At 47.3% G+C, this 26251-nt stretch overlaps 1 protein-coding gene across 1 annotated transcript in view; it reads right to left on the minus strand.

Annotated features, from left to right (window-relative positions):
* The window catches only part of TMPRSS9 (transmembrane serine protease 9), a 29813-nt gene extending 11800 nt beyond the window's left edge, over positions 1-18013 (minus strand). The window contains exons 1-7 of the mRNA XM_070465012.1: positions 17852-18013; positions 13754-13881; positions 11676-11743; positions 11392-11567; positions 10505-10546; positions 6427-6540; positions 4529-4700 (exon numbers count right to left, since the gene is read on the minus strand). Of these exons, the coding sequence (XP_070321113.1) occupies positions 4529-4700; positions 6427-6540; positions 10505-10546; positions 11392-11567; positions 11676-11743; positions 13754-13881; positions 17852-17993 (842 nt within the window). The 5' untranslated portion in view covers positions 17994-18013. The remainder of the gene's footprint in view (positions 1-4528; positions 4701-6426; positions 6541-10504; positions 10547-11391; positions 11568-11675; positions 11744-13753; positions 13882-17851) is intronic.
* Positions 18014-26251: the final 8238 nt, after the last annotated feature.

Below are 26251 nucleotides of genomic sequence, written 5' to 3' on the forward strand. Positions count from 1 at the left end.
TCAGAGGCCCACCAAGGCTGGAGCCGGGGCGGGGGTGGGAAGGGTGGGGAGGGGGAGCGGGGCACTTACCAGGAGGCAGGTGCCCCCAGACTCAGCCATGGAAACTGACGGGAGTGTTTTCCATGCAACATTGGCAAAAATCAGAACGAATGCACAAAAATTAAAACACGGTGCATGAATTATCAGCATTTTAAACAAAGACAGGATCCACAGGGCCGGGATTAGGGTGAGGAGAGTGAGGCACTGAACACGGACTGAGCACCAGATGATACTGTGTAGCTATTTAAATTTTCTCAGGTATGATGGTATATGTGTATTTGAGACTGTGCTTCAGTTGTGCAGATGTGCTAGGGTGCCTCAGAGGTGATGCATCATGATGTTTTCTACTTAATTTCAAACTGTTTGGCAAGGATATATATGTATGAAGCAGTGTGGGGGGTATAGATTATAGATACAGTCAGATGGAGAGAGTGAGAGAAAAAGGGAATATGGTGAAATAGTAACAACTTTTGAAATCAGGTACAGTAAATCCCCTACATACAAATCTTCAAGCTGGGAACTTTCAAAGGTGTGAACATGCCCCTGTATGCCAGTTGTTGTACTTTCCAAGGGACTGTACTGTAAGATTAAAAATGTTTTCTTTATGCTTTGTGTTTGCTTTTTATGTATTATTATTTGTGTGAATTGACCTATAAACCTGTTAGAGTACAGGAGCACATAACCGACTGTATTAGCTGGGTGCCTAGGCTGACTCTGTTGGACTTACTCACTGGACTAACGAACGCGCTCTCAGAACGGAGCTCACGTGTATGCAGGGGACTTACTGTCCAGGCACATGGGTACTTGTGGTACTATTTGTCCATTTTTTCTATTGAAATATTTTCATAATAAAATGCTGAGAGGAACAAAATTTAAAACAATAAAAAGAAAACAACTCTTCTTGCCCCGAATGTCATTGCTTATGTGACCTGTTTCCCCTAGTCTTCCCGGGACCGGAACCAGGCTACCCTGGGAATTAGCGACCCCCTACCCCGGGGCAATTCTCAGGCAGTGGTTTCCCAGGAAAGTCCATGTTGCCTGTTGCCCTGCCCTCTCCCCAAGGACTCCACGGACGGAAACAAGTAGCGATGGCTGGCACAGCCAGAGCCTTCCAGAGCCTTCTCCTACCTTTGGCCAGCTCCGTTCTGATTGGCCGCTCGGGTTGTTAAAGATTCTGACCATCTTCAACAACCAGAAACGACCCAATTCAAAACTGGGCCAAGAACCACAACAGACATTACTCCAAAGAAGATACACAAATGGCCGATAAGCACATGAAAAGATGCTCAGCATCACTGATCATTAGGGAAACGCACATCAAAACCCCAGTGAGGGGTGAGAGGAAGCTTCAGGAAGGAGGGGATATAAGTATGCCTGTGGCTGATTCACGCTGATGTATGGCAGAAACCAACACAATAGTGTAAAGCAATTATCTTCCAATTTAAAACGAATTAATTTAAAACATTAATATTTTCATTGGAAGGACTGATGTTGAAGCTGAAACTCCAATACTTTGGCCACCTGCTGTGACGAGCTGACTCATTGGGAAAGACCCTGATGCTGGGAGGGATTGAGGGCAGGAGGAGAAGGGAATGACAGAGGATGAGATGGTTGGATGGCATCACCAACTCAATGGACATGGGTTTGAGTAGACTCCAGGAGTTGGTGATGGACAGGGAGGCCCGGCGTGCTGCGGTTCATGGAGTCACAAAGAGTCAGACACAACTGAGCGACTGAACTGAACTGAATTTAAAAAAAAACCACAATAAGACAGCACTTCACAGCCACGAGGATGGCCATTATTAAACAAATGGACTTCCCCTGTGGTTCAGTAGTTAGGACTCTGCACAAATCAGGGGACATGGGTTCAGTCCCTGGTTGGGGAACTAAGATCCTGCATGCCAAGTGGCCAAAAAACATAAACTAATAAAAAACAAAACAAGCAAAGTAACAAGTAATGGCAAGGATGTGGAGGGGAGCTCAGCTGAGATGACACAGCAGAGACCCTGAGCTCATCTCCTCTCAGGAGCACACCCAAATGACAACTCTCTGCAGAACAGCCATCAACGGAAAAGACTGGAACCTGCCAGGAAAGAGCTCCTACATCTAAAGGCACAGAAGGAAACACAGTGGGGTGAGGAGACGCAGCTTCACGAAACAGTCACATCCTGTCCCCAGGTGGGTGGCCTAGGAACTGGATAACAACTGCTTTGCAAAGGTTCCTCTCCAAGAGTCCACATCAGGCCCCCTGGTTCCGGGGGTCCAGCACTTTTTTAAGAGGAGTCCCCAGAGCTTCTGTCTTTGCAGGCTGGTGGAGCCTAACTGCAGGAGCCCTCACAGGACAGGGGAGATGGAAGCTTCATTCTTAAAGGGCTCACAGAGAACCCTAGTGCACTAGGACCCAGGGCAGAAGCTGTAATTTGACAGAAGCCTGGGCCAGACCTGCCTGCTGGACTCCGAGGGTCTCCTGGCGAGGTGAGGGTGGCAGCTGTGGGGTCACCCTGGGGGCATAGACACCAGTGAGGGGCATACTGGGGAACATCCAGCCACGTGAACACTGATGTTGGTGAAGCCACCTTGGCTCTTTGCCCCAAGACCTGGCCCCACCCAACGGCCCGCAGGTGCCAGGTGGTGGGATACCCAAAGCCAGGCAGCTACGCGAGCGGGGGGGACACAGCCCACCCATCAGCAGACAGGCTGCCTTGAGACCTCCCCGTCCCCAACCCCATAGACACCCCTAGACACAGCCCCGCCCACCAGAGGACCAAGACCTACAGAAAACCTGCTAGACCAGCCTCACCCACTAGGGGCTGATACCATGAGTGCCAAGTTGCTCCAGTCGTGTCCAACCCCATGCACTGTAGCCCACCATGCTCCTCTGTCCACGCGGTGTCCCAGGCAAGAATACTGGAGTGGGTTGCCATGCCCTCCTCCAGGGGATCTTCCTGACCCAGGGATCAAACCCGCATCTCCTGTGGCTCCTGCACTGCAGGCAGATTCTTTACCACTGAGCCCCTGGGAAAGCCCTTAGGTGGCAGACAGCAGATGCAAGGAGACCACGACCCACAAGGCACGCCAGACCCTGCCCTAGGACGAGGCCCAAGCCCTGCCCACGAGCAAGCCAGTGCAACCTCCGGGACACTCTGGAACCCATACCTGACTGAGTATGGAACCAGCCCCTTGCCCCACCCCCAACAATGATCTAACACCAGCTCTGGGATCCCTGGGCCCTGTAGCCAGACTCCAGGAGCCAGCTCTCTCTGCCAGTAGGCTGGCACCAACCCCAGGACCTGGCTTCACCTGCCAGTGGGTGGGCAACAACCCCACTTCAGTCTTCAGGATTCGGATTCCACCTGCCAGTCAGCAGTCACCACTAGCCCCGGGCCCCCTAGGATCCCACAACTAGATAGCTCGTGACCAGGACCCACTAAACAGCAGCCTGCAGCACTCACACAAGACGGTGCCCGGTGGCCAAGCAAGCCCACCAGACCATCCACAGAGTCACCTGGTTTTACAACAAATGTTAAAGGAACTTCTCAAGAATTGGAAAACTTGGAACCCTTGTGCACACAGCTAGTGGGGATGGAAAACAGTGCAGCCGCTGTGGAGAACAGGATGGCGGCTCCTTAAAGGAGTAAACACAGAACTACCATATGACCCTGCAATCCTACCTCTGGGTTTATACCCAAAGGAACTGAAAGTAGTGACTCAGATACTCTCATACCCACGTTTGTAGCAGCATTATTCACAACAGCAAAAAGGCAGGAAAACCCCAAGTGTCCATTGATGGATAAATGAACAGACATGTCCAACAACACGCTGGAATGTTATTTAACCATAAAAAGGAAATAACTGACCCCTGCTACAACCTGGATAAACCTTGAGGACGTGATGCTCAATGAGAGAACCCAGACACAGAAGAACAAACACTGTCTGATCCCACTCACAGGGGGTCCTAGAGGAGTCAGATCCACAGAGACAGGAGGTAGATGGTGGGGCCAGGGACTGGGGGAGGGGATGGGGAGTCAGTATGGATATTTTTTGTTGTTTTTGGTTTGTTCTTATTTTTTGGCCACTTGGCCTGCTGGATCCTAGTTCCCTGACCAGAGATTGAACCTGAGTGCCCCCTGCTTTGGAAGCGTGGAGTCTTAACCACTGGACCACCAGGGAAGTCCCTAAGTTAGTGTTTAAAGGGACAGAGTTTCAATTTGGGAAGATGAGAAAGTTTTGGAAATGGATGGTGGGGATGATTACATGACAGACAATGTGAATGAACTTAATGCCGCTGAGCTATACACTTGAAATGGCAAATTTGTGTTATGTATATTTTGCCACAACTAAAATACATCCAGATTTAACAAAAAGAAAAGAGAAGGAAAGAAAATAGCGAGTTCCAAGGACACTCCCAGGGTAGTGGAGTCCCCAGAGCAGAAGGAAGATGGGACACAGGTGCAGGGTGGGCTCTGAGCCCGCAGGGACGTGGACTCACTCGTTGAAGCAGTGGGCAGCAGACACCAGCCACCTGGCACTGATGATGGCAGCCCCACAGAAGTGTTCGTTGTTTTCACGGAGGCTGACTTGCCAAGGGAACTCCCCTGGGGACGCTTCCACACCACCCACAATCCTGCCAGCGGTCTTCCAGCCAGGCTGCAAGCCACAGTCTGCAAGACAGAGATCACCAACCAGGACCCCCAGAAGGCAGGACTGCAGCTGCACTCCTGGCACGTCTGTCTCCAGCCTCTCATCCCCATGGTCCCCACGTTCAGATGTCAAAGATCTGAACCAGCAAAACACCGGATTCTGGGAGACCACATGGAATAGATTCTCCCTCACGGCCTCAGAAGGAACTGACCCTGCCAACTCCTTGATCTCAGCCTTCTAGCCTCCAGAGTGGGGAGAGAGTAAATTTCTGCTGTCTCATCCACTCAGCCTGAGGTCCTTTGTTTTGCAGATCTAAGAAAATCATACACTAAACTCAGCTATATAAGTGCTACTTACCTATGCGACCAACCCCTAACGCAAAACCCTGGACACCAAGACTTGGGTGAGCTCCCCCAGGTTGGAAATATTGTGTGTGATGTCACATGTGCTTCTGGGCAAACTGGTTAAGCACTGTCCACCTGACTCCACTGGAAGAGGCTAAATGGAAGCTTGCTTGATCTTTGTCTCTCCTGGACTCTGCACCTTTTTCTCTGCTGACTTTCAGCTGTATCCTTTCACTGTAAGAAGCTATAACCATGCATACAGCAGCTTTACCAAGTCCTATGAGTACTTCCAGTGAATCACTGAGTCTGAGGGGGTCGTGGGGACTCCTGACCACACCTGCCAATTTCAATCAACCTCTGTATTATCCTCCACATCCAGGCACCAGACACTATGAATGTGTTCCTCACCATGTATTTTGAAAGTTTCAAAGTCTTTACATGTCCATCTTTTCATAGGATGCCATATCTCTGTTTACTTAGTCTCCTTTTCTGTCCTTTGGCTACATTTTCTAATTCTATTTCATTGTTAATATAGACATGATGCATGTTTATTTTGTGTTGCTGTTGATCAGGTGGCGCAGTGGGAAAGAATCTTCCTGCCAATGCAGGAGATATGAGAGACGCAGGTTCAATCCCTGGGTCAGGAAGATCCCCTGCAGGAGGAAACAGCAACCCACTCCAGTATTCTTGCCTGGGAAACCCCATGGACAGAGGAGCCTGGCGGGCTACAGTCCGTGGAGTCAAAAAATTGAACACAACTGAGTGACTGAGCACATTGATCAACAGTGAGATTTTTTCCATTATGTCTTCTAACCTGTTATTACTTATATAAAGAAAAGCAATAACTTTTTTATGTGCTAGTATTTATCTCCCCCTCATTGTTGAACTGTCTTATTTTTCCAATCTCCTTTCAGTCAACTTATTGATTCATTTAGATAATCATATCCATTGCAAATTTTGATAGTTTCCCCTCTTCCTTTACAATACTTATACCACTGTTCTTGCCTTGTTGCATGGGCTAGCATTGTTAGAAAAATGTTGACTACTCTTACGACATTTCAACTGTAATTTTCCCTTGCTCAGGTCCTTTTAGTGACTCCCCACTATGTATAGGACAGACCTCCAGTTCCTGGTATTCGAGGCTTCCCACAGTTTGACCAGGACCTCTTATCAGCCTGATATCTTCCCTTCTCACCCACACACCTCAAGCTCTTCCTTCTCTGCTTCCTGCTCATGTTTCTTGTCATATCACACGTGCTCCCTCCCTTTCTCTGCCCAGCTCCAGTGAATGCCGGACCCACATGTCTGCATGAGATGGGCACAGTGGGCCAGAGAGCAGAGCCAGCAGCTGACCCTGGAAAAGGAATGTGACCTGTGGGCCAGTTCAGACAGGCAGACTGACCACAGTGGGCCTCGTCGGAGCCGTCGGAGCAGTCCGCCGTGTCATCACACTCTGGGTTCAGCTTGGTCACACACTGGCTGTTCCCGCAGGAAAAGGCAGTCCCTGGACAGCGACCTGAGGGCAGACAAGAACCAGGTACTTGACCTCACTCCATCTCTCCTGTCTGCACAGAGATTTCTCTCTTCAGGCAGAAACTCAAGAGCAGGAAAAACCACTTCTCTGCTTTCTTTTCACTGAGTCTTTCTGAAATAATCTTCTCTGTACTAACTAGAGTTAGTACAGACACATAACACACAAGAATGCCAGTCAGTGCTTGGGCCAGGGCTGTGAAACCCAAGCAATACGTGTCCCATGTGTGTATTTTTACATTTCTACCATCCATTTTTTTAAAAAAGAGATAGGTGAAATTAATTTTTTAAATTGTAGTAGAGTACATATAACATAAAATTTGTCACTGAAGTGTAGGTTCACATTTAGGGTCAGTCATTGTCTGCAGGGTTGGAGGCCATCCTGGGCACTGTGGGGTGGAGAGCAGCATCGTCAGCCCACCACCTCTGGATGCCAGGAGCCCCCCAGTCGTCACGACTACAAATGTTCCCAGACATCATCAAGTGTCCCTTGGGGGCAGGATCACCCCTAGTTGGGAACCATTGATGTAAAGCTAGGTAAGTGTAAAAGAATCCACCTGCCAATGCAGGAGACGCAAAAGACAAGGGTTCAATCCCTGGGACAGGAAGATCCCCTGGAGAAGGAAATGGCAACCCACTCGGGTATTCTTGCCTGCAAAATCCCGTGGACAAAGGAGATTGATGGGGTATAGTCCATGAGGTCACAAAGAGGTGGACATTGTGTGATAACACATGTTGTGAGCCAGCTGGGAGGAGAGTCATCAAAATATTTAAAGCAATGAAATTCTAGGTGGTCCATATTCTTTCCCCTCAAAAAAATTGTTTGCTTTCTGTCTTTTCTTTTAACAACATTACATCACTTAAAAAAAAATAAAGCCTTCTTCTAATTATGCTTAGCTCTGAACAATTAAAAGTGCCTCATTTTTTAAATCCTTTGCTCACACAGGACTAGGACTCCATCTCCCCCACAAAAGGCTGGCGCACAAAACTAGCATTTACTGTGTTTGAGGGATTTCCCTTGTGTGCCTTCAAGAAGCTTCGGGAAACCTCTCTTGGTGTTTGCAAATGGCAGAAAATTGGGCAGAGGGCAAGGAGCTGAAAAAAACATACTTGATTTTTTAAAATTGAAGTATAGTTGATTTATAAGCAGGACAAAGGCAACAGAGTTTTGCCAAGAGAACGCACTGATCATAGCAAACATCTCTTCCAACAACACAACAGATGATTCCACACATGGACATCACCAGATGGTCAACACTGAAATCAGATTGATTATAGTCTTTGCAGCCAAAGATGGAGAAGCTCTATACAGTCAGCAAAAAAAAAAAAAAAAGAGAGAGAGAGACCAGGAGCTGACTGTGGCTGAGATAATGAACTCCTTATTGCAAAATTCAGACTTAAATTGAAGAATGTAGGGAAAACCCCTGGGCCATTCAGGTATGACCTATATCAAACCCCTTATGATTATACAGTAGAAGTGACAAATAGATTCAAGGGATTAGTGCCTGAAGAACTATGGATGGAGGTTCATAACATTGCACAGGAGGTGGCGATCAAAACCATCTCCAAGAAAAAGAAATCCAAAAAGGCAAAATGGCTGTCTGAGGAGGCCTTACAAATAGCTGAGAAAAGAACAGAAGTGAAAAGCAAAGGACAAAAGGAAAGATATACCCATTTAAATGCAGAGTTCCAGAGAATAGTAAGGAGCGATAAGAAAGCTTTTATGATTGAACAATGCAAAGTAACAGGAAAATAATAGAATGGGAAAGACTAGAGATCTCTTCAGGAAAATTAGAGATACCAAGGGAACATTTCATGCAAAGATAGGCAAAATAAAGGACAGAGACAGTATGGACCTAACAGAAGCAAAAGATGTTAAGAAGATGTGGCAAGAATACAGAAAAACTATACACAAAAGATCTTAATGACTGGATAACCACAATTGTGTGGTGACTTACCTAGAGCATCCCAGAGTGTGAAGTCAAGGGGGCCTTAGGAAGCATCCCTACGATCAAAGCTAGTGGAGGTGATGGAATTCCAGCTGAGCTATTTCAAATCCTAAAAGATGATGCTGTTAAAAGTGCTGTACTCAATACGCCTGCAAGTTTGGAAAACTCAGCAGTGGCCAAAGGACTGGAAAAGGGCAGTTTTCATCCCAATCCCAAAGAAGAACATTCAAACTACTGCACAATTGCACTCATTTCACATGCTAGCAAAGTAATATTCAAAATCCTCCAAGCTAGGCTTCAATAGTATGTGAACTGTGAATTTCCGGATGTTCAAACTGGATTTAGAAAAGGCAGAGGACCCAGAGATCAAATTGCCAAAATCTACTGGGTCATAGAAAAAGCTAGAGAATTCCAGAAAAACATCTACTTCTGCTTCATTGACTATGCTAAAGCCTGTGGCTGTGTAGATCACACAAAAAAACTGTGAAAAATTCTTAAAGAGATGGGAATACCAGAACACCTTACCTGCCTTCTGAGAAACCTGTATGCAGGTCAAGAAGCAACAGAACTGGACATGGAACAACAGACTGGTTCAAAATTGGGCAAGGAGAATGTCAAGGCTGTCTATTGCCACTCTGCTTATTTAACTTACATGTAGAGTACATCTTGCAAAATGCCAGGCTAGATGAATCACAAGCTGGAATCAAGATTGTTGGGAGAAATATCAAGAACCTCAGATATGCAGATGACACCACCCTAATGGCAGAAAGTGAAGAGGAATTAAACAGCTTCTTGACAAAGGTGAAAGAGGAGAGTGAAAAAGCTGGCTTAAAACTCAACATTCAAAAAACGAAAATCATGGCATCCAGTTCCATCACTTCATGGCACATAGATGGGGAAACAATAGAAGCAGTGACAGATTCTATTTTCTTAGGCTCCAAAATCACTGTAGATGGTGACTGCAGCCATGAAATTAAAAGACGCTTGCACCTTGGAAGAAAAGAAATGACAAACCTAGATAGCACATTAAAAAGCAGAGACATTACTTTTCCTACAAAGGTCCATTTAGTCAAAGCTATGATTTTTCCAGTAGTCATGTACAGATGTGAGAACTGGAAAATACAAAAGGCTGAGTGCCGAAGAACTGATGCCTTCGAACTGTGGTGCTGGAGGACTCTTGAGAATCACTTGGACATTTAGAAGATCCAACCCATCAATCCTACAGGAAATCAACCCTGACTACTCATTGGAAGGATTGATGCTGAAGCTGAAGCTCCAATACTTTGGCCACCTGATGCAGAGAGTTGACTTACTGAAAAAGATCATAATGTTGGGAAAGATTGAAGGCAGGAAGAAAAGGGGATGACAGAGGATGAAATGGTTGGATGGCTCAATGGACATGAATTTGAGCAAACTCCTGGAGACAGTGGACAGGGAAGCCTGGCTTGCTGCCGTCCATGGTGTCGCAGAGTCAGACACAACTGAACCACTGAACAACAATAGTTGATTTATGATGTGTTCAATTCTGCTGTGTAGCAAAGTGATTCAGTTACACATGTATGTGTTCTTTTCATATTCTTTTCCATTACGTTTTGTCTCAGGACATTGAATATATTAATAGTTCTCTGTGCTATACAGTAGGACTTCATTGTTTATCCATCCTCTATATAATAGTTTGCATCTGCTAATCCCAAACCCATAATCCTTCCCTCCATGACCCTCCTCCACCTTGGCAATCCCAAATCTGTTCTTAATATTGTGAGTCTGTTTTGTATATAAGTTTGTTGTAACATATTTTAAATTCCACATATAAGTGATATCATATGGTATTTGTCTTTCTCTGCCTGACTTACTTCTAGTATGAGAATCTCTAGGTCCATCCAGGTTGCTGCAAATGGCATTATTTCATTCTTTTTTACAGCTGAGTAGCATTCCATTGTGTATATGTGTACATGTGTGGTGGAAACACCACATTTTCTTTATCCATTCATCAAAACATACCTGATTTTAAGTCTCTTTCTGTCAGCAGCCCCTTCTGGCTTCCTGCAACAAAACAAAGAGATAAAAGATTATTTAGTGAGTGGCGAATTTCTCTGACATCATACTGCAAAGCAGGGAACTGCACTGTCCACCTGGGAGCCACTTAAATTCTAAATTAACTCAACTGAGGTAAAATCAGATAAAATATTCTGTTCCCCATAATAAGAGCACAACAGCCACATGGGGCGGGTGGCTGCCAGAGTGGATGGTGTAGACCTGAAACAATTACATCTGTGCAGAAATCTCTCTTAGCACTGGTGAGGTTACTAAGATACCAAGTATGTCAGGGGTGGTAGAAGGGGACTGTAAATGTCCTCCAATGCTAGGTCAAGGCAACAATCTTTTAATCTGCACACTCTGAAATCACATCTGGCTCTCAAATCCCAACACACAGTAATCTTAGAATTTCAGAGCATAACATCTACACTTAGTTTTATACCAGGGGGCCAGGGGCCAAATCTGGCCCACCACTTGTTTTTATAAATAAAGTTTTATTGATACACAGGTAAGTGTCCATTTGTTTATATATTGTCTTTGCTGCTTTTGTGCTATGATAGCCAGGTTGAGTCATCTTGACAGAGACCCAATGGGTGGCAAAGATGAAAATAACTACAAGTTGCCATCCTGTGGTGTCTACCATTGAAGGTAAAGCAATGTATATATGTTTCCTTGTCACTGAAAGGGCCGATTATGGAAAGTGTCAAGTTTAATGCAACTTTCACCTGGCTCCCCTCCCCCAGCATGTTCCTCCCAAAGTCTCCTCTCTCTGGGGTCACTCCCCTGTGAGCTGGGCAGGCACAATGGTGCCACAGGGGGCTGGGGGATGCCACAACCCTGAGGTCACTCACCTGTGAGCTGGGCAGACACAATGGTGCCATAGGGGGCCAGGGGGATGCCGAGGCCCTGCAGCCTTGCATGAAGTCCCTGCTGCAATAGCTGCTCCTCCAGGCCTGGGCTCGGCGTCCACAGGGCCAGCAGCAGAAAGTGCAGCCGGAAATGCACCAGGACGCTGGCATTGCCCTCCCTGGTGGGGAGGACATTGGCCTTGAGAGGGCGGGCACTTCTCAGCTGGAATTCTCTACAAATCCAGCGGTCCCCCAAGATCCTTTACCCCCAGGAGGCCCTCACTCACCAGTAACTCAGCACTGTGCAGCCCACGCAGCTGGACTCCAACTCTGTCTCTTGAAAGCTGCTGACAAACTGCAACAGAAACAACAGCCACAAATGTGAGCCCCGTGGAGACCCCTGGCTGGGAGAGTCGGGGAGGAGGAGAAAAGCACCTCCTCTTCACCTCCACGTGGGCAGTCAGCTCACACTGCTGAGTGAGTGATGGGGTGGGCAGTCCCCGGCCGTGCCTGTGGAAACACAGCTCCACCAACACATGATGGAGAAACACGTGGTCCCTCCACACACTGGAGCATCACTCAGCCATGAACAGAGGTGTGGCCCTGACACTCACAACCACGTGGACAGACCCTGAGGACATGATGCTCAGTGAGAGAAGCAGACACAGAAGGACACACAGGCTGTGATTCCACTGATGGGAAACGTCCAGAACAGGCAGATCCCAGACACAGAGAGTGGGTTCCTGGTTGTCAAGGGCTGGGGAGGGGATGGGAGTGACTGCTGTTGAGGAGAGAGGGTTTCCTTTTGGGGTGATGAAAGCTCCTGGAATTAGAGGTAATAGTTGCACAACTCTGTACTAAATGTCACTTTAAAAATGGATGAATTTGGACTTCCCTGGTGGTCCAGTGTTTAAGACTCTGAGCTTCCACTGCAGCGGACATTAGTTCCATCCCTGGTAAAGGGAATCTGCCTGCAATATGGAAGCCCTGGGTTTGATCCTTGGGGGGTGGGGGTAAGATCCCCTGAAGGAGGAAATGGCAACCCACACCAGGATTCTTGCCTGGAGAATCCCATGGACAGAGGAGCCTGGTGGGCTACAGTCCATTGGGTTACAAACAGTCGGACATGACTGAGCAACTAACACTTTCACTTTCAGGGGAACTAAGATCCCACATGCCACATGGCATGGCCAAAAAAAAAAAAACAAAAACAAATGAGGTATAAGTGGGACTTCTCTGGTGGTCTAGTGGTTAAGTCTCTGTGCTTCCACTGCAGGGGGTAGGGGTTCAATTCCCAGTCAGGGAAGTTCAACATGTCACACAATGCATCAAAAAAAAAAAAAAAAAGAGGTATAAGTCACCTACCATAAAAACTCACCTTTTAAAAGTATACAGTTAGATGGGGTTTTAGTACATTCACAGATTTGTACCAGCTCATCATGATTTTAAAACATTCTCATCACTCCAAAAGAAGCCCATCCCATTACCAGTTACCCCCAATCCCCTCCCCTAGCACCTGACAACCAGGAACCCACTCTCTGTGTCTGTGGATCGGCCTGTTCTGCGCGTTTCCCATCAGTGGAATCACACCCTGTCTGTCCTTCTGTGTCGGCATCTCTCACTGAGCATCACATTCTCAGGGCCTGTCCATGTGGTAGCAAGTGTCAGGGCTGAGTGACGCTCCCGAGTGTGGAGGGATCACAACTCTTTATCCATTATCTGCTGATGGACAGCCCGGTTGCTTTCACTTCAGGAGTTATCATGACTCATGGTGCAGTGAGCATCATGTGCAGGTTTCTGTGTGGACACACGTTTTTGTTTCTCTGGGGCAGACACCCAGGAACAGAATGGCTGGGTCAGATGGTACTGCTATTCATCATTCAGTCGCTTAGTCATGTCCAACTCTTTGTGACCCCATGGACTATAGCACACCAGACTTCCCTGTCCATCACCAATTCCCGGAGTTTCCTCAAACTCAAGTCCGTTAAGTTGGTGATGCCATGCAACCATCTCATCTTCTGCCACCCCCCTCTCCTCCTGCTCTCAATCTTTCCCAGCATCAGGGTCAAATTGCCACACTGCTTTCCACAGAGGCTGCCCCTTTTCAGATTCCCACCAGCCACACAGGAAAGTTCTGATTTCTCTACTGAAATGCAGTTTACAACCTTCCAATGAGACCTATAGGTCTTGTAGATGGAGGTTCCCACACGATGCTGCCATCCCCTGCTTTCCAAAAAGCACCAGCTGCACCCTGTTCATCCCATGGCCCCTCTCCCTTCCTCAGCCTCCCCTCTGCCCTGCTGCCTCAGTCAGAGCCCCTGGCCACCCACTTGCCACCCCCACCCCTGGCTCCCAGGAGCCTCACCAGCGTTTCCAGAGCGGGCGTCAGCGTGCGGTAGTACTCTGAGGTCTCCTGCTGCAAGCTGGGGGCAAACCGGATCCCCCGCAGCTCGGCTGTGTGCTCTAGGTCGACGCCCTGTGTAGAGAGGGAGGCTGCGGACGAGACCAGGGCCCCGTGAGAGCGCCCCCTGCAGGGGCAGGGCTCAGCGAAGCTGGCCTACAAGGCCCCCCGCCAGCCCAGGGCTGGTCATCCCAACTATTGGTTGTGGGCTGACTTCCTGGGGGTTGAGTGACTATTAACAGTGCTCTTTTTTTTTTTCTAAGAGGACTGTTTTTTTAAAAGTCTTTATTGAATTTGTTCCAACATTGCTTCTGCTTTATGTTTTTGGTTTCTGACCACCAGGCATGTGGGATCATAGCTCCCCTACCAGGGATCAAGCCTGTATCCCTGGCAAGTCCTAACCACTGGACCAGCAGGGAAGTCACTACGTGCCCCCTAATCCACTCTCACCCATCACTCACCTCAAGGCCCCCAGGTCCAGCACAAAAGCCCCAGTTGTCCCTAGGTTCTCTTAAGGGGAAGGCTGGCTGCCCCTAGAAATGCCTGGCCTAGGGCCCTGGGTCAACTTCAGCCAAAAATGGCTGAAATGCCTCAAAAGACCTTACCTCAACTTTCGGGCAATTCCCACCTCCTCCCTGGCAGCTCAGATGATAAAGAATCCACCTGCAAAGCAGGAGACCAGGGTTCGATCCCTGGGTCGGGAGGATCCCCTGGAGAAGGGAATGGCTACCCACTCTAGTATTCTTGTCTAGAGAATCCCATGGACAGAGGAGCCTGGCGGGCTACAGTCCCTGGGGTCGTAAAGAATCGGACACAATTGAGTGACTAACACTTTCACTTTCCCTGGAAGAGGGCACGAAGTACGACAGGGGCATGGCCACAGTCAGGGGTACCAGGACCCTCAGACCCCCACCCGTGATGCCACCCTCTGAATAACACAGTTTCCAACTATTGGAAACACTGTGGAAACCACATAATAGCAAAGAACATAAAATGTCTTAAAGTAAAGAATACAACCCTACAGAGTACATGAAGACACCTGTTTCTGTCAAAAAATATGCAAGACTGGCAAAGGGGCCCACCGGTCAAAAAATGATCATAATTGCAAAATTTTAAACATAGAGGGACTTCCCTGGTGGCCCAATAGTTAAAACTGAGGGTAAGAGGCAGGAAGGCTGGAGGTCCCCAAGCAGAGGAAATAGACTGTAAGTGTCAGATGTTTCTTTTTCTCTAGGAGGAGGAAACAAACTACAAGTGTCAGAGTTTGTTCTTCCTTCTCTATGCAAAATTAAAAGGAGGTTTCTTATAAAATTCTGTGTTGCCATAAGGACACCTGGTTCCACCCGAACTGAACTTGTCTCAAACCTTGAGCTAACCAATGCAGTTTTTCTTATGGAAATGTTTTTCTTAAGCTATGTTAATGATCTGTCTATTTATCTTAGAATCTGCCTTCCTTCAAGTCGGTTTGACCTAAGACTCAGAACTGATAATGGCTCAACAAACCAGTATGTTTTACTCATGGCAATATTCTCTTAAGCTATGTTAATGAAACTATGTATTTACTTGGAAATCTGCCTTTCTTCAAGATTCATATCAATTGTTTTATGGCCTAGGATAACTCACCTTGTGACAATGCTATCTCAAAATGCATGTTGTGATTGAGGGGCCTGGTGCAACTCTCTCAGTTTTGAGGTATTTTCTTTCTCTAATTAGCAGCCTGCTAATAGGTATGTTACTCCTTACTACAAACTGGCAAGGGGACACTCTTTCTGCCCCCTTCTGATATCTATGTCAGAAGATTTCTATCTCTTTTATACTTTAATAAAACTTTATTACACAAAAAGCTCTGAGTGATCAAGCCTCATCACTGGCCCCAGATCGAATTCCTCTCCTCCGGAGGCCAAGAATCCCAGCATCATTCATGGCTCTTACCAGCAACCTTTCAAAACTCTGAGCTGCCAGTTCTGGGGGCTTGGGTTTAATCCCTGTTCAGGGAAATAAGATCCCACATGCCATGTGGTTTGGCCCAGTGGTTAGGACTCAGCACTTACACTACCATGGCCCTGGGTTCAATTCCTGGTCGGGGAACTAAGACCCCACAAACCATCTGGCATGGCCAAAGTAAAAGAAAGTTTTTTTAATTTAAAAATAGAAGTAGCTGTCATCTACACTATGGAAGTCAGGTCCCAGCTCTATTTACTGGAATGAATATTCATCCAGATAGATATTCAGATATTTATTTATTAAATAGATAAAACAGACTAAAACAATTCTAAAAATGGTTGTTTTCTTCTGCAAGGAACTAAAAAGAAAGATAACAAGAACCCTGATATGTGGACACAAGTGCTTATGCTAGGGGCCCCCAATAAGCCTCACACTTTTCCTCTGAAATACCCACGGGCTCCCATGCACTTGGAGAAACAGTCCAGCCAAGGGCCCATGTAAAACTGTACACCGCCGAGTAAAATTCTGTCTGGGAAGGGGACAAATTTGAACTGTAATTTTAAAATTGTTTTTAAGTTTTAAGTGCTTCTTAAAGCCTTCCTTGGCTTCAGAGGTTCTGCTGGACATTTGTTCTACCTGTTGTCCCAGAATGTATCTGTGCTTCTAGAATGGAGTTGTGAAACTGACTCCTGCTTGGGGAGGGTGAGGGGGCGGGCGTGCACACGCGTGCATGCACACACACACACATGCACAAAAACCAGTTTTCCTGCACTTCACCTCACAGCCATCAGAGGGCATCTATCAGCCATGCCAGACTTCCAGCTATTTCATATATTCACAAACATACATCTATACATTTTAAATATATATTAAAAATATACACGTTTTAAATATTAAAATATATACATCCCACATTGGGTTGCCAACTTATTATTTTGCCACAAGACACCATTTCCCCCCAAAAGTGCCAGTTACCATCATCATTTCATGAACGAAGGGTGACTTTCATGCCCCCACACAGAACTAAGAAACTCATCTCAGAAGGAGCTCGGATCAGAGCAGAACTTCCCGTGATGGCAGAAGATCCTAGATCTGAGCATCCCCCGCAGGAACCACACGAGCCACCCGTGAAATGTGGCTGGCGGGGACGGAGGAACTGGATTTTACCTGTCATTTAAATTAAGTCTAAATAGCACTGGGGCTCAGGGCTAGCACGTGGAGGTGCGGGGCAGCCCTGGAACTCTGTGCAGTCAGCAGGCGTCCACTGGAGCCTTCCACTGACATAAAAAGACCTCCGTGTGTTTCTGTAACTGCAGCCCACAGCATTCACAACAGGTCATCATTTTGTATGTGTGGGTGTGCGGTCAGTTGTATCCAACTCTTTTTGACCCCATGGACTGTAGTTCACCAGGTTCCTCTGTCCATGGAATTGTCCAGGTAAGAATACTGGAGTGGGTTACCATCCCCTCCTTCAGGGGATCTTTCCGACCCAGGGATCAAATCCATGTCTTTTATGCCTCCAGGATTGGCAGGTGGGTTCTTTACCACTAGCGCCACCTGGGAAGCCTTATTTTGTATGAAGTGAGAGGGACTTCAAATATGAAGTGAGAGGGACTTCCCTAGGGGTCCAATGGTTAAGACTCAGTGCTTCCACGGCAGGAGCATGGATTCAGTTCCTGGTTGGAGAACTCAGATCCAGCATGCCATGTGGCATGGCAAAAAGTAATAATAATAATGTGGGAACCACTGTTGCTTGTGGGAGGCAGGAAAGTTAACGACTGCTCACTGATTTCTTATATTTTCGGGGACTTTCCAAATTTCTCAAAATAAGTTCATTTCCCTAATGGTCTCCATTTCACTCCGGCCATGAATCTTCATTAAGAACCCCGCAGGTGGGAGACCTGAAATTGGCAGGTATTACCGTGATGCCCAGGCTCCCAGCGCCCAGCCTGGCGCTAAGTGCAGCCACATCGAGCGCCGGGCCCCCCTGCCATGCTCTCAGTGGCTTCTGTGGCCTGTACGTGTGACCCTTTGCCCTGGGACACACCTGAGCGACACCCAGGTGTCTTTCTGCCAGTCTCCTGGTGTGTGGACCCGAGCAAGCCCATGGCCACTCACCCACAAGGACTCCCAGGGTGACGAGGACGATGCTGGTGGCCACGACGGTGGAGAGGGCCGCCCGGCAGCACACGGCATCTGCAGCCAGGACGTCCTTGGTGGCTCCAGGCACCAGCTGTAAGTCACCGGCAGGGGGCTCCATGGCTCCCGGACACAGGGACGGAGACCTGGAGGCCAGCAGAAGGGAGGCAGAGAAGTGAGGTCAGTGCTAGGGGGGCACTTCTCTTCCCCTAAGCAAGGGTCTTCCTTGTGCAAACATAGCTGCCATCACTAGCGCCTGAGGCGAGCCTGGACTCTTGTTAACAGATGTGAATTGATTTAAGCCCCTAAGCATGTGGTGATGTTGTGGTGTGGCATAGGCAGTGAATACAATGCTCCTTCATCCATTAAATGCTATTTGAAAGTCAACCAATGGCTTTTTTTGTTCGTTTGTTTTTTGGCTGCACCACACAGCTTGTGGGACCTTAGTTCCCCAACCAGGGATTGAACCCACAGCCGTGGCAACGAAAGTGTGAACAGAATCATAACTCCTGAACTGTCAGGGAATTCCCAATGGCTTCATTCTTTTTTTTTTTTTAAGTTTTTTTAAATTTTATTTTCAGTTGTACTGGATCTTCACTGCTGCACTAGGGCTTTCTCCAGTTGCAGAGAGTGGGGCTCCTCTTCACTGCGGTGCTCCGGCTGCTCATTGCAGCGGCTTCTCCTGCTGTGGAGCCTGGGTCCTACAACATGCAGGCTTCAGTAGTCGTGGCTCCCCGGCTCCAGAGCACAGGCTCAGCATTGCGGGACGCTGGCTTAGTTGCTCTGCGGCAGAGGAGATCTGCCCAGACCAGGAAGCAAACCTGTGTCCCTTGCACTGGTAGGTGGAGTCTCATCCACTTCGCCACCAGGGAAGTCCATTAAAAAAATTTTTTTAAGTCTTTACTGAGTTTGTTACAACACTGCTTCTGTTTTATGCTTTGGTTTCTTTGGCCTCTAGGCATGTGGAATCCCAGCTTCCCAACCAGGGATGGAAACTGTACCCCCTGCATTTGGAAGGCAAAGTCCCAACCACTGGACCACTAGGGAAGCCCCAAGGTTTTTTTTTTTTTCTTTTTACCCACTGCAATATTGTAAAGTAAGGTGTTTTTTTTTTAATTGTAATAATTTTCATTGGCGTATAGTTGCTTTACAACAATGGCATTTTTATGAGTATGCAAAATTTTAGCATTAGGCTAATTCTCCATCATAACAGTTAATGATACATATTTTTTTAAATCTCTTATTAGGGAGGATGGTGTCTCAGTGGTAAAGAATCCACCTGCTAATGCGGGAGACAAGGGTTTGATCCCTGGGTTGGAAAGATGCCCTGGAGGACAGCATGGCAACCCACTCCTGTATTCTTGCCTGGGAAATCCCATGGACAGAGGGGCCTGGTGGGCCACAGTCCATGGGGTTGCAAAGAGTCAGACATAAACAACAAAGGTAAGAATAAGCTGTGAGATCTAACAGCTCTGGCCTCCAGCTTCCTCCTCTGTGAAATGGGCAGAAGACAATACCTGCTGCCACCTGGCTAATTCCTGCCTCGCGGGATCCAGGATCTCAGACTCTCAGTTCGCACAGCTGAGAGGTAGAGACAGGCTGAACTCCGGCACTTCTGCCTCTGAAGCGTCTCTGTGTCAAGTGCCAACAAATTCACTTAAGGCACTTGGCTTCTGCTCCTTGCAACTACTAGAGCCTTGAATGTGTTCAGCCCTTCCCACCCACAGCATACCCCTGCCCCTGACCTGGCTGGATAATCCCCTTCCGTTCATGAGACCTGAGCAGACCCCTACTCCAAGCCCCCAGCCTGCAGAGAAGCCTTTGTCTAGGAGCGGATGACTCACCTTTATGGCTCTGCAGTGGTGGATCTCATTACCTCCCCCCGCCCCTGCTCCCCGTGGATGCTGCCTCCATTGTGTGGGCAGAGAATGACTCATATCTGGCCTCTGACACACTCTTCCCCTTTTGAACAGCACCCAGAAAGAAGTGGGGAGACAATCCCATTCTACTTCCCTTGACGGGGCTCCACAAAGGTGCGCACTCGGCCAGGTGCTTCTCTGGGGGGAATGGAGCTGCTTTGTAGGCCCGTATGGATGGACGGCAGGTCTGCACATCAGGTAAAATACGGTGTGTGCGTGCAAAGTTGCTTCAGTTGTGTCCAACTCTTCGCAACCCTATGCACTGTAGCCCACCAGATTCCTCTGTCCATCAGATTCTCAAGGCAAGAATACTGGAGTGGATTGCCATGCCCTCTTCCAGTGGATCTTCCCGACACAGGGATCTCCGAACCCACATCTCTTATGTCTCCTGCATTGGCAGGTGGGTTCTTTACCGCTAGCACCACCTGGGAAGCCCATAAATACAGTACACCCAGTCAAACTTAAATTTCAGATGCATAAGACTTATAGACTTCCCTGGTGGTCCAGTGGTTAAGACTCAAAGCGTCCAGTACAGGGACACAGGTTTGATCCTTGGTTAGCAAACTAAGATTCCACATGCCACACAGCTCAGCCAAAACAAACAAGCAAACAAAAAACATGACAAAAACATCCTGTGATAGTTAATTTTATGTGTCCATAGGGCTAGGTCATGATGCTGGGCTTTGGCCAAACATGGTTCTTGACATTGCTGTGAAGACATGATTAACATTTAATTAGTTGATGCTGAGTAAAGCAAATGAGCTTCTGTAGTGTGGGTGGGCTGTATCCAATCAGTTGAAGGCCTTAAGAGAAAAGATCAAGGTCTCCCCCCAAAGAAGGGAGAATACTGCCTCCAGGTGGCCTTTGTACTTGAGCTGCAACATCAACTTTTCCCAGGGTCTCCAGCCTGCCATGCAGATTTTGCATTTGCCAGCTCCCATGATTGTGAGCTAATTCTGGTCTGTCTGTCTTCCTCTCCATTCTACTGGTTCTCTTTATCTAGAGAACCTGACACATACAGTTCCTAACATGCCTTGTTCAAAATCTGGAACATACTTGTATTAAGAAAAAGCGTTTTAAAATTTTTTATTCAAGTCATTTATTTGGCTATGTTGGATCTCAGTTGCAGCATGCAGGATCTAGTTCCCTGACCAGGGATTGAACCCAGGCCCCCTGAATTGGGAGCAGAGAGTCTTAGCCACTAGACTGCCAGGGAAGTCTCTCCAAAAAGTATTTGTTGTTTGTCTGAAATTTGAATTTATCTGGCTGTGCTGTATGTTTATTGTTAAATCTGGAACCCCACCCCAGGGCCCAGCCAGAATGTCCTATCCGATCAAGGTAACACATCCTACTGGGAACAGCCACTCTGCGCCTCACCACCACCATCCACAGTCGGTAAGAAAGGGGAGTAGCGCAGGGATGGAGAGCAAGGTCGTACAATGCTCACCCCTTTATTCTTACACTCGAGCTGAACTGCCTTCTGAGGAGCCAGAGCAGCTCTAAGAATCACTTGATGAAATGTTTTAAGGACAAAGACACCAAGATTCACTTTTGTGATTAGGGCTAGAAACACGAATGTAGTGTATGAGCTCATTGACAGCACCCCTACAAACACATACACTACGTTCATTCAACCCCTGCCGGCCCTGCCACCCCCTATCCCTTGGGTTTTCTAAGGATTCCTGTGTTCTCCAAATTGTCTTGTCATCACCATCATTAGGGCACAGAGGGGCCTCGCTGCTATTTAGCATTGAACATAGAAGCTCCATTCACTGTCTCCATCAATCTGATATTTACGACGGGCCAGGCCTGGCTGCTCTGTGCTGGGTACCCAGCCCTTAATGAGACAGATGTGATTCTCAGCTCACAGAGTATAAATCTTAGTGACAGAGACCCAAGTAGATTAAAATTGTGGCTATAATAATGGCTGGAAAAGAGAGATGCGTCCATGGGGCTTTGGGTCTCTGTCAAAAGGAAGCTTTGATCTAGACAGGGGTCTGGGGAGGCTTCCTGATGGAGGGATGAGTTACATAAGTTCTGAAGGATAAACAGGAATCCAGCCTGTGCCCGGTGGAAGCAGCAGACGTCCACACAGTAAGAACAAAATATGTAAAAGCCCTGTTGCAGGAGGGAGCAAGCAAGGGCCCTCTTAGAGGAGGTGTGCTAGCCAGCTGCTAGCATGTAACAAGTTCTCACACACATAGCTGTGTAAAACGATGCCTGTTCGTGATCTCATGGTTTCTGCAGGTCAGGAATCGGGCACGTTTTAGGGGTCCTCTGCTCAGGGTCACTCAGCTGCAAACAAAGCATCAGCTGGGGGAGTTCCCTGAAGGTCCAGTGATTAGGAACTTTCACTGCCGTGGCACCGGTTCAATTCCTGCTAGAGGACCTAAGATCCAACAAGCTGTGCAACGCAGAAAAAAAAAGTGTGAGCTGGGTAGCATTCTCATCCAGAGGCTCAACCAGGGAGGATCCACTCCTGAGCTCCCTGCTGTGGCCCGAATCTGGTTCCTTGTGCTTGTAGGGCTGAGGCCCCCTCTTTTGCTGGCTGTCAGCCAGGGGCTGCTGTCAGGAACAGAGAGCTGTTGAGCTTCACACAAATTCAGAAAGCACTTCCAGCTTCCTCTTGACTCTCCCTCTAGATAACTTGCCAACACCTACAGTGACCAACTGTCTCAGTTTCCCTGGGATTTCTCTGTTTTAGCCGCATAAGCCCCACATCTCTGTGTGTGTGTGTGTGTACGCGTTACTTGCTCAATCCTGTCCAACTCTTTGCGATCTCATGGACTGTAGTCCATCTGGTTCCTCTGTCCATGGGATTCTCCAGGCAAGAATACTAGAGTGGGTAGCTACGCTCTCCTCCAGGGGATCTTCCTGACCCAGGTATCAAACCTGCATCTCTTGTGTCTCCTGCATTGGCAAGTGGATTCTTTTCCACTGAGCCACCTCGGAGGCCCCTATATGCAATCACTGTTATTTTATATAAGGGATTTGAGCGTCTATGGGTTCTGGTGTCCCTCGGACAGTGAGGGACAAGTATAATTAGTCTCTTCAGACCGTGTCTATCACCAAGTTCTGCAGATTCAATATCCTGCACTTCTCTAAAACAGGGGGCACTAAACTTCATGCTAGAGAGGAATAATTTCAGCTTTGTAGTCCCACAGTCTACTATTAATACAACTCTATCATGTCATAAAAGCAGCATCAGTCACATGTAAACACACAAGTATGGCTGTGTTCCCATGAAACAGGCAATTGGCTGGGGTTAATCTGAGGGCCATGATATGGTGACCCTTGGTCTAGGGCTCATCTTTTGTCTTCATCCATACTGCCTAGTGCAAGTTGTCACCACCTCAAATCTGAATTATTGCAACAACTTGGACTCTCCACTTCATTATCCACACTAGAGCCAGACCGATCTTTCACCAGGAAAACCCAGTTACTCTTCTGCTTTTAAGCAGTCAAACCCAACAGGTAAAGGGCAGAAAAACAAAGTCAGACAAAAGTTTTTAAGAGAGACACACCCTCATCTTAGATTCTGAAGGATTCCAACAGATAAAAGCATGCTAAGGGAAAAAAAAAAAGCATGCTAAGGATAACTTCTCAATCTCAAAATTGCAAAACACACTAAGAAAAAAAAAACTCAGTAAGAGTCAGCGGAAAAAAAGAAGACAATACTAGTTACTGAAGACATTCTGAAAGTGAAACCATCTGAGATTATAAAACAATATATATGAAAATAATTTATACGCTTAAAATTCATTCAGACTTAAAATAATTGAAAACAGACTGGATCACAGACTGGATGGACATGAGTTTGAGCAAGCTCCCGGAGTTGGTGATGGACAGGGAAGCCTGGCATGCTGCAGTCCATGGGATCACAAAGAGTTGGACATAACTGAGCAACTGAACTGAAATTTATTTTAAAAATTATTTAGAACTGAATGATAGTGAATAAGAAAGTAAAAAGTGAAAGTGTTAGTCGCTCAGTCGTGTCTGACTTTTTGCGACCCCATGGACTGTAGCCCGCCAGGCTCCTCTGTCCGTGGGCTTCTCCAGGCAAGAACACTGGAGTGGGTTGCCATACCCTCCTTCAGGGGATCTTCCTGACCCAGGGATCAAACCTGTCTTTTACATCTCCTACATTGGCAGGCAGGTTCTTTATCACTAGCACCATCCGGGAAGCTATCCTCATACTATACGACTGTTATTTTTTTTCTGGTTGTGCCACATGGCATGTGGGATCTTAGTTTCCTGACCAGGGATTGAACCCATATCCCCTACTTTGGAGGCATGGAGTCTTAACCACTGGACTGCTAGGGAAGCCCCTATTCTATGACTTAATGACAAAACAGTGGGGGGGGGGGGCGATAATATAGAACAATCTAAAAACAAACAAACAAACAGAAATAAACGTTGGCCTTTGCCTCCAGTTCTGGGAAGTGGTCTCTGGGAGACTGAGGTCAACCATGTGGATGATCGATGAGTCGGTCAGTGAATCAGTTGTGCCCAGGGAAAGCTCTGTACCCTGGAGATTGGGGGAGCCTCCCTGACTGGCAATATTCCATGTGTGCTCTCACACACCAATGCCGGGAGAATACTGCACCCTGACTGCGCAGGAGAGGACGTGAACTTGCTGTTCATGTCCCCGACTCCCAATTCATACGTTAAGACCCTAACCCTCCATGGGATGATATTTGGAGGTGGGGGCCTTTGGGAAGTGATGAGGGGCTCCCAGAAATGAGATTAGTGCCCGTATGAGAAGAAAATGGAAACCCACTCCAGTATTCTTGCCTGGGAAATCCCAGGAACAGAGGATCCTGGCGGGCTATGGCCCATGGGGTCGCAAAAAGCCAAGACATGACTTAGTGACTAAACAGCAGCTAGTCACATATGACTACTGAGCACTTGAAATAAGTTAAGGTACATTATAAGCCAAAAATGCACACTGGATTTCCAAGACAGTGTGAAAAAAAAAAAAAAGAAAGAGTGTAAAACATCTTACAGTCTTTATACTGACTATATGTTAAAAGGTATATAGACTATATTGGGCTAAATAGAATGCTATTTAAAAAATTTTTAAAGAAGAAATGAGATGAATAACTAATGAAAATCTACTCTATGGCACAGGGAACTCAGTGCTCTGTGGTGACCTAAAGGGGAGGGAAATAAAAAAAAAAAAGAGGATGCGTGCTAAGTCACTTCAGTTGTGTCCTACCCTTTGCAAACCTATGGGCTGCAGCCCACCAGGCTCCTCTGTCCATGAGATTCTCCAGCAAGAATACTGGAGTGGGTTGTCGTTTCCTCCTCCAGGGGATCTTCCTGACCCAGGGATCAAACCTTCATCTCCAATGGCCCCTGCATTGGCAGGTGGGTTCTTTACCACCAGCGCCACCAGTATGTATATACATACAGCTGATTCTCTTTGCTGCACAGCAGAAATCAATCTGGCACTGTACCCCAGAGAGCTCCCTGGACCCTCTGCCACAAGAAGACACAGCAAGGAGATGGCCATCGATGAGCCCAGAGGCAGGGCCTCAGCAGACAGTGGACCTGCCAGTGCCTTGATGCTGCATTTCCAGCCCCCAGTACTCTGAGATGTAAATGTCTACTGTGTATCAGCTGCCCAGTCTTGGTATTTTGGACCAGCAGCCCAAAGGGTCTCAGACAGCTAGACTCAGTACTATGTCTCTCTCCCTTTAGTTGATCTTAATCCATCATCTTATTTTTGTTAATATTTTTATTAACTTATTTAGCTGCATCAGATCTTACTTGTGGCTTGTGGGATCTAGCTCCCCGACCAGGAATGGAACCCGGGACCCCTGTATTAGAAGCATGGAGTTTCAGCCACTGGACCACCAGTCGTATTTAACTCTCTGCGACCCCATGGACTGCAGAACGTCAGGCCTTACTGTCCTTCATCATCTCCTGGAGTTTGCTCAAACTTATATCCATTGAGCCAATGACACCATCCACATCTCATCCTTTGTTGCCCCTTTCTTCTCCTGCCTTCAGTCTTCCCCAGCATCAGGGTCTTTAACCATCAGGGAAATCCCTTAGTCCATAATCTTTATCCCTCTAACTGTTACAGCTAATCTTAAACCATAACTGTGACTATGCAGCACCTACTGATTTCTGAGTCTTTCTAGTGAACTGTCAGACCTCATGGTGATTTTGGGAACCACCCCTGCTTATTAGCTTCCTAGGGTGGCCATAACAAACCACCACAAGCATGGGTTCTTAAGTAAGAGACGCCTGTTGACTCCCAGTCCTGGAGGTCAAGAGTCAGAGGTCAGCGTGTCAGCAGGGCAGCTCCCTCTGCAGCCACGAGGTTGGACTTGTTCCAGGCTCTCTCCTGGCTTCCAGGGAAGGCTGGAGACCTTTGATGTCACTTGGCTTGTGGCAGCATCATTCTGCCTCTGTCTCCATCTCTACACTGCCTTCTCCCAGTGTCCAAATG

This window comes from Odocoileus virginianus, chromosome 3, assembly GCF_023699985.2.
Source record: "Odocoileus virginianus isolate 20LAN1187 ecotype Illinois chromosome 3, Ovbor_1.2, whole genome shotgun sequence".
Classification (NCBI taxonomy): Eukaryota; Metazoa; Chordata; class Mammalia; order Artiodactyla; family Cervidae; genus Odocoileus; species Odocoileus virginianus.